A 15,948-nucleotide genomic window follows, 5' to 3' on the forward strand; every position below is an offset into this window, starting at 1 on the left:
AGGACTATCCTCAAATTCCTGTACCAGTCCAGGAAGTTAGTTCCGTTGAGCTTGTCCTTCTCAAGGACAGATCGCAGGGAGAGATTGTTCGCGTTTGACATGGTAATCTACAACATAAAATGCAGAAAGTAAATATCATATTCTACTCTATCATTTAATTAGGCCTTTAATTAAATGATGCTCCCACTGAATTATAGAAATTTTATGGAATCGAGTCATGGATGTGGTCAAACCACACTACTCGATTTTTCATTAAATAACTATAATTCATGTGGGACAAGACCCACATCGTACTACGCCTTGAGTTAGCTTTGGCTAAATCGCCCAAGACGTAGTATGATCGGTAGGTAACAAATTACCGATTACATCTCTATGCAACTCTTGTTTATAGGGCCAAGAGATTCACCGTTACAAGAAGACTTGAGTTAGCTTTGGCTAAATCGCCCAAGTCTTAGTGTAAAAGTAGTCTTGTCCTACCTTTCCAATCATTTGAAAAATGCCTATAGTTTTACTCAATCTAATTGAGGTAACTAGTTACACTCAATCTAATTGAGGTTACTCTAACCCACGCTTTGATAGGCGGGACCAAGGTTGTCCCTCCGCACCCTACCAAGATAATATGCGTTGCTCTGCTTTGGCAGATTCAACAACATCATATGATCGAGGTAGTGATGGGTATCAAAACGTGGTAGGCATTCGTAGAGTTGGATCGATTTGATCTAATCTAATCGGCGATTTGTATCTTATACGCATCGAAGGCTTTATTTATATTTATCCTATACTAGCATGCATCACATACACACAAGGCATAAACATAAATAAACTTAATTGTGATTTGTCATGGCCCTACTACGATCTTCTCTAGCCAAAGAGAAGATCGGATGGTCAACCTAAGTCAAGCCGCTTCTCCAAGCGCCTCCTTGTGACCACCTTGTGTTGCCGTCTCCCTCCTCGTAACTCCGTCTCCGAGTGGACTCTCCACCGACTCAATTGTACATTACAAAAGTGAAACTCGAGTTACATTCGAGTCTAAATCTAATTTACAATCAGATTATAAAAAGATAAAGGCACGACTCGCAGGTCGCGTATCACATACAACACCCACAACACAATAAACGGCGCGCAGGCCGTATTATGAATTACAACATAATCATTTCCAAACTTTTTGGGGTTTTTGGGCCATGACTATCACAATCTGATACATAATTCTAAATTATGTATTTTTCATAAATTTCCATAATTTTTCTACTGATTTTTATAATTTTACGAGACGCATCTCCGGAGCGGACCCGCTACGCGTTTTCGGGCGCAATCGCAGGACATAGCCCCTTGCGGGGTTTAGGGGCAGCACCCCTACTCGCGAAATAACCTTCACGAGTGTCCTAACGATCTTAAGCACCTTCCTACGCTGTCCCAAAAATTTCGGGGCGAGATCTTGCCGATCCGGAGAGTTTTTCTCGGTGGATGAAGCCTACAAGTGTCCGAACACTTGTTGCTTCTCCTCTACGAGAAAAATTCTCATAAAATCATAAAAATTAGAAAAATTACAGAAACTTATAAATCTGTAAATTTTGCATCTAATACAAAAAAATACAAAAATAAACATGTACAAGCTTCGCACGTGGCTCTGATACCACTGTTGGGTTTTTCGAGCCGCAAAAACCGCTTTTTGCGTTGCGGAAACCTCGGAACCCCCTTGCCATTGGATCCGTGCGAAGATAAAACATAAAAACTCATGTACATGTTTAAAACCTAGATCTACACTAGATCTACGAGATAAGAACTTTACCCTCGATGCGTGCCCTTCGCGTATCCCGCTCGTCCACGGTGGAGTCGTCGGATCTCGAGAGCTACACGTGTAGTCTCCTCTATGGTATCCACTCGGACAAAATGGTGGAAAACCAAAACTCAAAAGGTGTGCTAGCACCCTTAGAGGTTTTGGCTAGCAGAGAGGAGAGGGAGAGGGAGAAGAAAAAAGAGAGAGAGAGGAGAGAAAAGCACTTTCAACGTTGAATGAAAAAAACGTTGAAGAAAAAAACACCCAACATTTTTTCCTTTTCATCCACTTGTGGGCCCCCACCATTAAAAGGCAATTAATCCCATTTAAAAGCTTTAACACCCCATGAGTTACAAACCTCATCTTGTAACCTCCCATGAGGTGGCACCATGATGATGTGGAGGCTCACCATTGGCCATCACTTATGCCACCTCACCTAAAGGTCAAATGGTCAAGTCAATAATTGACCATGAGGTGGCATGAGTCAAGTCAACATAAATGATGACATGGCAAAAAGTCAAGTCAACATTTATGATGACATGGCACAAAGTCAAGTCAAACTTGACTCCCAAAATTTCTCCTTCTCAAGTCAAGTCAAACTTGACTTCTAATCTCCCAAAGTTGATCAAATCAACTCCACTAGTCTAGTTTGGATTACACCTAACCCAACTTGATTCATCACATGAATCTAATCCTCTTGGTTCATCACATGAACCTAATTTCCACCTAATTGCCCTTTGAGTGTGACCCTATAGGTTCTTGTAACGTTGGCAATGCCCTAAACTCATTTAGGTGCATAAGTAGTGAGCGGTATCTAGCAACACATCACTACTACCCAAGCTACAAGAATGTTGAGATCCAACATCACCTTGTGACTACTAATTGTGACTCTCACAATATGTGACCATGTCCTTCTATCCTTGATATCAAGATTGATTAAACCGAGGCATAGACCGTGTCATCCTCTAATCAATCTATGTCTTGAACTCCAAGTAGACTCACTCAATCAAACGAGCTCAACATCTCATGTTGACTCATTTGGGCATGGCCATGCACTTTAGTGGTCTCACTCTATCAAGAACTAAGATATCACTCCCGTCATATAGGAGGGATAGATCCCATCTACATCACTCACATCCCACTACATAATTTGTTACATACCCAGTAATCGCCTTTATAGTCCACCCAGTTACGGGTGACGTTTGACGAAGCCAAAGTATATAACTCCTTATGTTGGGAACCATGGTGACTTCAGGTCTAAGGACTAATAGTCATACTAATAGCCACATGAGAAAGTATATGACACTCATATAACGATCCATGATACTTTCTCATGGCGGGTCATTCAGTATACATTCTCCAATGCATACCCATGTGTCAACTTGATATCTCATATCCATGACTTGTGAGATCAAGTCATCATGTTGACCTACATGCTAGTCTCTACGCATTAACATTGTCCTTGAATGTTAATACTTGACTAGGAATGCTTTAGTGTAGTGTTCTCTATATCATCTCACTATCGATTCAACCAATCGATTGATATAGATATGAACCTACTACTCAAGGACATTATTATACTTAGTTATTTGGCACCAATACAAGTAAGTATAATAACCACAAAAGAAATGCCTTTATAAATAAATAGAAATATGATACATGGAGTCCATACATCAATCATCACATGATTGGCTCTAGGGCTCTCACTAACAATTGAATCGATAAAGTGCATAAAAATCCTAACTCATCATCGATTCTTCTTGATCTGGGTGCCTGGATCATCTAGGGGCGCTTGGACCGTCTAGGCGCTTGGAGTAACATCTGGGCTTCCAGATCCAATCAACTCGGGTTTGACCTGAGTTGATCCCGGACTTGGTTCAATTACTTTTGTTTGCTCCTTTTATGCTTCCTCTATCTTGCTTCCAGCTCTTGGTCTCTGCAAGATCAACATACAAACAAACAAGCAACCTAAGCCTACCTGTAGTCCGTCTGACCTACTAGGCTTATTTAAGCCTTACCCTGTAGGTCTAACCTAACCGACTTATCTGTGCCTAACTTTTTGTTAGAACTAGTCACTTCTATAGGTAGACTTCTCACCTGCCAAACATCCGGTCACCCTTGACCTGCTTGGACTTTCCCTTGTCCAACCTTTAGTCAGAACTTCCTTGTCCAATACTCTAGATCAGGATTTCCTTGCCCAATACTCCAGATCAGGACTTTCAGCTAGGACTTTCCCTGCCTAACCTCCAATTAGGACTTTCCCTGCCTAACCTCAACTAGGACTTCTTCTTGTCTGGTCTAACCGACTAGGACTTTTTGCTAGGCTTCTTGTCAATTTTGACCTGACTAGACTTCACTCATATCCAAATATTAGGTCTTGTTTGGATCAACCCTTGGTCAAATAGACCAGACCTAAGTGTATTATCAAACATTGAAACTCTCGGGACAAATTAGTGCTCCTTGCGCCAAAACTTTCTCCCTCATTAATACAAAAGTACGAAATCATCTTTTTTATCGTCGCTTGGAGAAGATACGTTCATTATAATATGTGTTTTTAACTAAGAGTAATAACAAAAGAGAAGGAAGAACAAAAGTTTGATGATGTAGACCCATTTGATATTAGATTTGTCCAAACTAAGAATGATCTAATGATGAATTGGTGGAAGTTTGTTGAGGCTGAGAATCTATTATTTGATGAAGCAGGAGATCCATCATGACCATCTCAATGTCTTAGTCTGCAGATTGAAAAAAATACAAGTTAGAGGAGATATCAGTGAGGAAGAAGATGATGATAAAGCTTTTGATCAAGAATTTTAATTTTTGGATCTCGCTTAGATGTTCTCAAACATTCCAACCCTAAACTTAACCAAAGTTTGTAGATAAAAGTAAAGACAAGGTTCCTGCAATTTTTACTAAAGAGAAAAGAAAAGTCAAAACCCTTATTTTTAAGAAAGGGGTCAATTGAGAATTAGTGAAAATCCACTCGATGCAATTAATGAGCAAGAACATGATGACAGTAATAAAACATCATCACCTTCCGACACTATAGTTCGATGAAAAATTTGAAATGATGATAGTGATGTCGATAACAGTGAAAATACTCATGGAAGTGATGACAGTGGCTATGCATTGTAGAACTTATGTTCCCCCTAGTTCAGCACCGGAGCCTTGGACATGTGAGAAAGATTACATGCATGTAACCCAAGATGATGATCATAGAGCTAGAACTATTAAGAGTCAGTATCAACATCGATCTAAAGTTGACAAACAAAAGAAAACTCATAATTATCAAGATATGAGGGAGAATTTAGCTGAGATTAATTTTGATCAAAGTTCATCATATTCTTAGCCTTTTTATTATAGCTCTGATGCATCATCTGGTGATCTATCATATCAGAGCTTAGGGACATATGTTTATTCATATCCTGTGCTTGTACTAGTCCTGATTTTAGTAGTGTCTGTTCAAGTCTAACTTCTAGTGGTGAATCGAGACATGTGGACGGACATGTTGAGAAATCAATATTAATATTGCATGTCATAGGATGATTATTTAATCTGGGTGTTAGAGAACTATGAAGTTGATCTAATTAGAATGTTGAGAGCCAATGCTTCCATTTGATTCGAGCCACTCCTTTTGGTATTAGTAAGGTAACATATTATGATGTATCAACTATCAATTTTAATTCGAGTTATTGATAGATCATTTTTTTAAAGAAAAATATATTTACTTGTTTTTGTTTAACAATATTAAGTTGTTCAATAATTGAGAACTTATAAAATTAATATACAACTTATTTTTAAATTATACATAATAAATATATTTATCTAATAATTACTATATATATAAAAATAAAAAAATATCGAAATTGTATCAGCACAACACGACACAATACGATACCGAAACCGTATTGTTTCGGTCTGAGATCGAAATCTCGACATGGGTCGAGATTTTAAGCCTTGATCATACCTCTTTTGCATCCAAGAATATCAAAGGAGATATTGAATGTAGTAAGGATAAAACTTACCATGACCCATAGACAAGGGTGATCATAGTAAACAAATCAAAATTTAATGTACTATGGGCAAGATAATTTCGTTGGATATAAAATAGAAACTAACAACACAAAGGAAATAACAGTATAAAATAAAAATTAACAGTTAGAAGTGCATCCTCTCAAAATTGATAGGGTATATGCATATGAAACAATAAGGAGCAAATTACATTCAACAAATGATCCTTACTTTTACTTAGACTTCTTGTTGGGAGCTATACCGATGTTGTCTGTTAATATGTAATATCATGAGTTGTACAGAAGGAAGATAAAACAAGTTGTATGCATTTGATATTCAAGAGTATTATCATATCTGAGTCTTAATAGAAGTAAAAGACCAAACTTCTGTTTCTTGCTAAATAGAGGCAGAATTTCTGACCGACACTTTCAACATTTACACCACATATCATAAGTGTGAACAATGGATTTTACCAAAAAAAATGTGAACAACGGATTTGACAGAAAAAAAATGTGAACAATGTAAGGGAAAGATAACAGAATCAGACCAATGAATAAAATTGGATTCCATTGGCCTTTGTAAATAATTTAAATATATCAACTGTTATATATATATATATTTTTGGTACCTCTGCATTTTGTTTTTGATTTTTTTATAATTTTTTAAATTTATCAATTAGAAACAAAATCCGCTATGACCGGTCTCAAGCCCGAATAAAGGAGGGTTGTGTTAGGTTGCCAGCCAACGTAAAACATAGACAAATATAATGTATGGATTTATCAAACTATTGTACTAATGCTAGATTGTTTTCCAAAAGGAATGTATTGTAGGGTTCGAATGCAACGTCGCGACAAGAACTACTACATCTCCATGAGAATTTGGGTGTAGTATTACATATACAAGAGTTCTTACACTCTAGGTTGGATAACAACAAGCATTATATGTATATCATTGTCTTAGATTTGGAATATGGAGTGTATGAGCATTCATTGGCAAGTAATGAAGGTAGTAGATTAAGAGAAGAATTAATATTTTGTGTTTACAAGAGAAAATGGGTAGGGGAGATGATAAAGATGATGGAGAACTCAGATTTTAAATCATGGTACACAGGAAAGAGTAAAACGAGAAATGCAATAGGAATACTATAGATTGTTCATTGAGGGACAAAGTAGTAGGAGTAGTTAGGAAGGAAGATAAGATTATAGTTCTTAAGATAATAGTAACAAAAGAAACTATTAATATAATTAACATATATGCACCTCAAGTAGAACTAGATAAATATATTAACATAGATTTTGATAAGGCTTGGATAAGCTAGTATAAAAAATTTTGACAAACGAGATGATTTTAATATAAGAAGATCTAAATGGGCATATAAGAGTAAGAAATAAGGAAAATGATAAGGTGCAGAAGGGCCATGATTTTGGAATAAAAATGAAAAACTATATTGGATTTCATAATAGCATATTAATTTATAATAGCTAATGCATTTTTTTAAAAAAGAGAACACCTAGTTACATTCAAAAGTGGGAGCAATGAGTCGCATATTGACTTTCTTATGATCAAGAAGAGGGATAGAACTTTTTGTAAAGATTGCAAGGTCATTCTTAGAGAAAACTTAACTATCTAGTATAGGCTAGTGATATTAGATATGAGTCTCAAGCATAATATGAGTAGAAGGAAAACATGCATGACTCATATTATCAAGTGGTGGAAGTTAAAGGACGGGAAGTAAAGTATCGTTAAAGAGAGGATAGAAGTATAAATATTAGGAGAAATATATGTCGACTTGAATACAACATGGGATAAGATGACATTGAATTTGAAAATGATGGCCTAGAGCATAAGAGGACAAAAACCATCAAATAAAGAATTTTGGTGATGGAACGAGGAAGGAGAAAGTGACGAAAAACGAACAACCTATAAGTTATTGTACACTTGTAAGAACGAAGAAAAGTATGCAGTAATAAAAAAAGAGGTTAAGAAAGCAGTGAGTGAAGTTAAGAATGAGGTTTTCGAATGTTTGTATTGACAGCTTGATATAAAAAAAGGAGAAAGGGATATCTAAAAAAGGAGAAAGGGATATCTATAGAATAGCTAAAGAAAGAGGAAAATAAGGCATCTTACTCAAATAAGATACATGAAAGATGAATCCATAGGGTATTAGTGAAGGATGTGAAAATAAAAGAGGTATTTTCATCAATTTTTTAATGAAGGTTTAAGTGACCAACTAATTTTAGGAAATTTAAGTAGGTAAGAGGAGTATAACAATTTAATTTTTTATAGGAGAATTCAAATTTCAGAAGTAGAACAAATGTTAAATGAGATTTAAAATGGAAAAATAGTTGGATCAGATGATATTCCAATAGAGGTATGGAGGTGCCTAGGGAAGTAGCGTATTGAATGATTTACAAAGTTATTTAATCTGCTATTGAAAATAAAGAAAATACTTAATCAACGAAGGGTAAGTAATCTAGTTCCTTGTATAAACACAAATGAGATGTACAAAATTGTATGAATTATAGAGTAATTAAGCTAATGAGTCATACGATGAAATTTTGAGAAAGAGTGATAGAAAAAAGATTAAGAAGATCAAGGTGATCGAAAGTCAATTTAGCTTCATGCTTGAAAGGTCGATGATAGAACCCATACATTTTCTTGGACAATTGAAAAGTATCAGAAAATGAAGCAAGACTTACACATGATATTCATTGATCTTGTAAAAACTTATGACATAGTCCTAAGAGAAGTTATGTGAAAAATTTTATAAAAGAAAGGTGTCAGCGTAGTGTATACTGATACAATTAAAGGTATGTATGATGATGTAATGACAAGAGTGAAGATTCCAAGTGTATTAAGGATCAATTCTAAGTCTCTTTCTTTTTTACATTAGTCATGAATTAATTCACTAGACACATTCAAGACACGTTACCATGGTGAATGGTGTTTGCAAATGACATTGTTTTGGTTTATGAGACATGTGAAGGAATAAATGCTAAGCTAAAATATTGATGGAAAACACTGAAAAAACGTTTTAAGTTTAGTAAAGTCACAATATATAAAATTTAAGTTAGTAGATTAGACATAACAAACGAATTTTTAAGATAGGAGATGACGATTTACTTGTAATTAAGAGTTTTAAGTATCTAATATCATTTTTATGAGAGGATGGAAGAGTTGATAGAGTATTTTACATAGGATACTAATAGAATGAATGAAATGGAAGAAGATATCAGGTGTTCTTTGTGATCATAAGATACCTCTAAAGCTTAAAAGGAAGTTTTATAAAATGCTATGTTATATGAAGATGAATGCTAGAGTATGAATAGAGCACACAAGCAGAAGACGAGAATCGCAGAAATGAGCATGCTAAGGTGGATACGCGGACATACGAGGATGGACAGTATAAGAAATAAAAACATTAAAGAGAAAGTCGGCATTGTGCTTATTCAGGGAAAACTTGGAGAGACATGTATGATATGGTTGTGCTTAGGTAACTAATAAATGCTCTAGTTAGGCAATGTGAGGATATAAATGATGATATAGTAGGCGATCGAGCTTAATGACATAGGAGTCCATAAAGCCTAGCTCAATGACATAGGAGGATCCATATAGCCTAACTCCACTCAGTGAGAAAAATGATTGGTTGTTGTTATCATCGCCAGTTAGAAACAATCTTCTGGACTTACATAATAAAGGTTTGTTTTTGGCTTCTAAATTGACTAGTATTAATTCAACCATATTTCTCTTACTTGACAGTCTACAAACAAACTGAATGTTATTTAAGTCAGTTAAATACATTAACTTGTAGAAAAATCTAATAGAGATGTTGAGATATTCCAAAGCACTTCATAGTATTGGATTTTTAAGAAAGACATTATCTTAACTAGAGGTGTGCACTGTGGTTATCTGAAACATTTTGCAAGATTATAGAAATTCTGATTAATTGAGCTTTACCACCATTCATGGGATTGCTTGTTTTCTGAGAAAATGGCTGAGGCTAAAAATGCATTTCAAATATGTGAAAATGTACCAAATCTGTGAAGAACCCTGTATGTAAAAGAAGAAAAATAAGACAATAAATCAAAAGGTTTAAGAAACATATTAGTAGAGGTTCAGATATGAGTTAATACACAGCTGTCAATCAAATTCCGGCAGTTCCAAAAGAGTACAAGTACAAGAACTAATAATTATCCATATATACTTGGTTAATTTAGTAGTGCCACATACAATAGTTGGCAATAATCCCAACAATATACCACAAGCTTTGTTTGAATTGAGGGATTTGCTGAAAGGGGTTGGAATTTGGTTTCCATGTTTTTGATACATATTTGTAGTGCGAGGTTGCATGGGGAGTTTAGTGAACACCCTTATTTTCCAATTTGGAATTTCCAATTGTATATTTACTGGATTTGCAGCCATTAACGTGTCATTCTGATTCTCATGAATCTATCTTAAGGATTGTAGCTAAAGTTATTCCGCAAAACAGGAATCAGGACAGCATGAAACATAAAGTCAAGATAACTAGCTAAAAGCAAGATTAAGGCCATCTGAATCCTGGGCGCTTATGACCATTACACTTTTCATTGGTTTTATTTTTTATTTTTTTGTCTTTTTTGTTGATTGTATCATTTAATGGTAGATTGATAATGCAGAGTGAACTTCATGGACAAGCTGCTTTACAATGGGCTATCTGTCAAGATTCACTTAGAAGGTAATGCCTGTCTCTAATAATTCTAATATGCATCTTCGCATCAAAATGTTTGCTTCTAGCAAGTCATCCTGTGGGTAACATTGAGAGGATGAAGAGAGATTCCAAATTCTTCCTTTCAGAAATTAGGTTTGTGAAAATATCTCGTGGACCTCAAATTTCCAAACACATCAGGTTTCTTTCTAGATACTTTAGATTCTTAGGTAAAGGAGTTGGGTATAACCAGTGTTGAGTTACTTCTGTTATGGTTGCATCTGAAATATTGCATGTGCAACCAGGATCTCCACGCATGGCCACTAGTATTGCATGTGCAATAGAGGAAGTGCTCAAGGATAATTAGATGTTTGACAAAAGATGAAAAATCGAAAGCAAAATTCTTGCCATACAAAATCCACACGAAAGGATTATCTCTTGGTGCAATGAATTTTGATGTTAGGCAGTTGAGTTAGAAAATATATTTGATAAGCTTGTGACAAGTGAATGCAAGAGCAAGTCACATAGCAAGAGGAAGCTTGGTCGATCATGGTTGATCGATTATGGTTTAAAATTTTGAACCGTGTTGCACGACATGGTGGAAATATTGTTCCAATAAATTATTGAAACTTAATACTGCTTGACATAAATAATTTATTATGTGTTGTTGTCTCATTCATGTTGAAAAGTATCATGTTAGCATTCGACACCCTTTGACATGCTACAAAACGTGTTAAGATGAATTAAAATAATATTTGTTATATTTTTAACTTTGCCCATATAATATAATGTCAAAGATATACCATTCCATATGGGTGTTAGGTATATAGTTGTGTGTTATTCTTATTATTCTTTTTTCATCTCCTTCCACCTTCCTCATCTAATTCCCAATCGACACCATACATCAAAATACCGATATGGTATTGAAAGTATTATTCCAGTTAAAGCCAGAAATTCGGCATGACTCGAAATTTTAAACCTTGGATTGACTGTTTGGCAATAGAAAGTCCCAGCAAAACTAGGGTGATCTAATGCATGACAAGAGGAAGTCTCAGTAGATTAATGGTGATTGGATGCCTGACAAGATGAAATCTTGATTAGTAAAGGTCGAAAAAAGGCTTGGCAACGCGAAGAGGACTCCATTCAAAGGACTTGGTTGAAGAAGAGTATTCTTTAGAGAAAGGTATTCTCTAATGACTTGGTAGATGTGCACCTATGGCTTGACAAATGACATTTTTTATGGGATATGGGAATTTGGTCAAGCAGCTAGAGGACATTAGTAGAACAAACATTTGCCAAAAGTGGTTGGTGAGGAGCATGCCCAGGTAGACTAGCGGAGGAGACCGAGGCAGTTTCAGCAATGTGACTGTAGAGATCAGCACCATGAGTCACATCCATGAAATCAATGTAGTTTCAGCAGATGTGACTGTAGAGATCAACACCATGAGTCACATCCATGAGGCCTTTGAGCTTCTTTTGCTGCTGCTACTTTGCAAATCCAGCATGGTAGTTTGGTTGGCATATCTATTGACTTGGCTTTCCACCAAGTCATCACCACATTATCAAATTAACTTTTGAGCAGATCAAACATGTATATATTTTACACAAATTATAAACATTGTGATAAATTGAAAAAGTTTAAAAGTATTGATAGATATGAAATTCCCAATGATAGATTTATCAATCAACCCTATACAAATTGGTTGGGTTGCGTATTATGCAACTATAACCATTGTGGAAAGGGGGCATACCCTATATCGAAAGACACAAGATGGCAACTGTAATATGTTTCTACAAGACCAGCATACATCCGTAGCCAAATTAGATTTATATCTAAATAGCAAAGCAAGAGAAAAATTTAGAATTAACCATCAGCACTACCCAAACACAAAATAAAATCATAGGACCTTTCCCTAACATGGATGTCTAAACTTCGGTGCTTGTATAATTCCACTCAAAACTCTTGCACCTTCGTGTTATATGTTAGAATGGCTTGGGTAACAATAATAAAATAGACGAGTTGACAAGAGAAACAACTATTTCATATAAAATTGTTAATGTTATAGGATTTGATGTACAATCACCTCTAGATTGTCCAAATGCTAGGATGTCTTGAGCTCTTCGATAAATGTGTTAACAAATCTAATTACTTGGAACCCAATTGTCAGGACCACAATGCCATTGGACGTGAATGAAGATCATGCAGAGCCATGATGTAGGTTTATTCAAGATCACTATAGATCTGATATTTATATTCAATGTGTTTAAGTTGGAATGTGGCAATTACCGTTGGATCTCCATGATATCCACTAAGCCTTATTAATTGTTTATTTAATCTTGGATGCATTCTATATCTCTAAATATAAAAAGACCCACATAGATTCTAAGTAAAATCCTCAAAATAGAAAATTACACCTAGCATAGCACAATGAAGGAAAGTACTATTTCTTATATAAAATAAATTGATCAAATCTCTTACCATTAAGTAGTTACAAATAATATTAATTCTCTTGATATTTGCAATGATAATAAATCAGCTTCAGTTGTTGCAATGATAATTAGCTTCGTTATCTATGCAAAATCTAATTTTTAATTAATTTTATAATTAAAATAGAATAGTTTGTATATTTTTTTGTACAATTTACAACAACATAAAAAATTTTAATTTTAAACATATTTTGATTGTTTAGTTCAGTTGTATGAATCTAAGGTTAAGTATTCAAACTACATAGTTGAAATTATTTTTTGTTAATTAAATTGGAAGAGCAAGACTGTTATGTTTACTACTAAATTTGAAGAGATCAAATAGTAACAAGATCTCTACTTTTTATCAGGCTTGAATCAATCACTAGAAGTTAAAATTATATGAATCTAATATTATGTATGAAATGACTTCTTGAACATATTAAAAATAAGAATTTAAAATAGTTAAAAGAATATTACTCATATTTTAAAAAAGTTGTTCCTCAAATTAGTATACAATCTGATTTCTTTAAAGAAAAATGTATTAACTTCAAGCATTATTTTCTAATTTAGTTTATTAATTTCTATGTATAATTCCATATTTATTTTCTAAATAAAATATATTTTGTAATTAAATCAGCACTATAAAGTTTATGATAACCTAAATATCATTATTTTTAGAAATAACAGGTGTTTAAATTTATCTATATTTATAAGTATTTTTATAAAAAGAATAGTTTTAAACTTGATTGTTCAAAATAATTAGAATCTTAATATAAAATATTTTAGTGTCACCATTGATACAAAATTATCAAAATTTGTTAGAAAAATAAAATATAAAATCCAATTCCTTGATAATTTAGAGTATCAAATATAAAATTTCTTAGAATTAAGATTTTTTTTACAAATACTTACTATCCTAATTTTTAAAACATAAAATTTATATTTTTTTCTTAAGAAAATTAATTGTCATTAGTGCAACAACTAATAAATGTCATTGGATAAAAATTTAGGTACAATATTATTGAATTATATTTTTTAGTTAATAAACAATTTAAAATTTTGGTTTGAATTAACTTGGAGTTTTAAAATTTAAATAGCTTAAAAATTAATTGGATTACAACCATGGTTTGCAATCTCATGTTGTATTCAGTGGCACGATCGAAATGCATCATTCTAATAAATTATCAAAATTTGATATTTCTCTTTACAATGAATTCTCCTATGTCCTTCTATCAATCAAATAGATAAGTATTATATTATGCTAACACTCGACAACCCTTGACATGACATAACATAGATCAAGATGAATTAACACAATATTTTTTTTTGTTTATGTCCATATAAGATAATGTCAAAATTGTATCATTTTAGATGAAACACAAAGTCCAAACTTAAGTATATAGTTGTTTTATCTTCTTTTTCTTATTAATCTTCTTCCTCTTTCCATCTCCAATTTGCCAATAACACCATGCATCAAAATGTCGACATGATACTAACAACTTTTAGTCAAAGATTGAAACTCTAGTGCAATTCGAGAGTTTGAACCTTGATTACAACTTTTCTAGATACAAAATACTAATAAACACATTTCTTGTAGTTATATCTTCTCTATTTCTCTCTCAATTCTCTTTGTTCCTTATCTCCTCTTAGGACTTCTATTCTTATATCTCATCCCACAACATAGGATTCTAAAAAAGTCAGCTAAAGAAATGGGCAAGAAACTAGGGCATCCTTGTTTATATAACATTAGCTAAAATACCAATCTTTCGTAGTTTTGAATCATGCCTTCACGACTTAAGTCATTTAAATTCTAGTGATCAACTTGTCATTTCTATTTAAAAATTTTCCATAAGATACTAAACTAAGAGAGAGATTCCAAGTCATACATTTTATCCTCTACTATAGCTTTGTGAAACTCCCTATATAAATATTGTACACAACTTGATTCATACTTCCTCGTAACAATGATAGATCTTGATCCTTAACCCTAAATTCTTGAAATATGTCTCTAATGTCAAGTAGTTGTGGATGCTAGATTCTTTGAGGAGTTAAGATAATTTCATATTCTCAAGAATCAAACACTTGAAAGCAAGATTCAAAAATTTGAGCTGTGCCATTATTTCGGTCTTTGACTGGAACAATACACTTTTGTTATTGTGCTAGTGTTCCGATGTATAGTGCCAGTGGCAAATTGGAGATAGGAGGAAAGAAATGAAGAAAAAGATAAAGATAAGACAACTATATAGTTATTCAATATTTAATTTCCATCTCGAATGCTATGATTTTGACAGTATTTTGTATGGAGACAAATTACAAAACAAGAATAACAATGTTATCTCAAACATCAGCCATTAACATCCTTTCATACATAGTCCTCACAAGGATTTCCTAGCTTTGGGTCTCTCTACATCTCTTGTATATTAAATAAGTGAATCAAATTTGATGATTCCTCATTATGAAAATCACAGATATTGAGAATATTCATATATTTTTTATTTTGTTATTGTATCAGTAATAGTCACCATCTTGAGAATCACATGGGTCATAGTGGAAAAGTCATTTTCACGGATTTATTTTCATTTATGGCTAAAGAGTTCAGGTTGTTATTGTAGAGGATAGTCTTATTTCTTGGCAACCTGCAATAGGAATATCCTCTTTTCAGTTTCTTTGACCATTTTTCTTTTAGCTGAAACTAACCCGATATGCTGCAATTTGAACTCATCCCACATCTTCCTAAATGTTGGCAGGCCAGAAGAGGCTAGAGCAATGTATGAGAGGCTTCAATCTCATCCAAATGCTCTAGTGTGCAAGAGAGCAAAGCAATTCGCATTTAGTTTTCAGGTATGCCAATTTGGACAGGGAAATTTGGTTATGTTAATCAGCTGGGCAATTTCCCTGAAATGATCCCTTTTTTTCATTAATGCCTCACCAAGGTCTCCATTATAAAAATTTCCAATTAGACCCTTGTTAAAGAAATCCATGATTTTGATTTTGAAATGCACTCAATGAC

General features: G+C 33.8%; 1 protein-coding gene across 3 annotated transcripts in view; it reads left to right on the top strand.

Moving 5' to 3' along the window:
* Positions 1-15,948, top strand: part of LOC141836447 (uncharacterized) — a 61,027-nt gene that overhangs the window by 33,929 nt on the left and 11,150 nt on the right. For all 3 annotated transcript variants that reach the window (XM_074723940.1, XM_074723938.1, XM_074723939.1), the window contains exons 5-6: positions 10,444-10,502; positions 15,686-15,779. In XM_074723940.1, coding sequence (XP_074580041.1) covers positions 10,444-10,502; positions 15,686-15,779 — 153 coding nt within the window. The remainder of the gene's footprint in view (positions 1-10,443; positions 10,503-15,685; positions 15,780-15,948) is intronic.

The sequence above is a fragment of the Curcuma longa genome, chromosome 10 (assembly GCF_044706935.1).
Source record: "Curcuma longa cultivar G26 ecotype Majalengka, Jawa Barat chromosome 10, ITB_CL_G26_1.1, whole genome shotgun sequence".
Lineage (NCBI taxonomy): Eukaryota > Viridiplantae > Streptophyta > Magnoliopsida > Zingiberales > Zingiberaceae > Curcuma > Curcuma longa.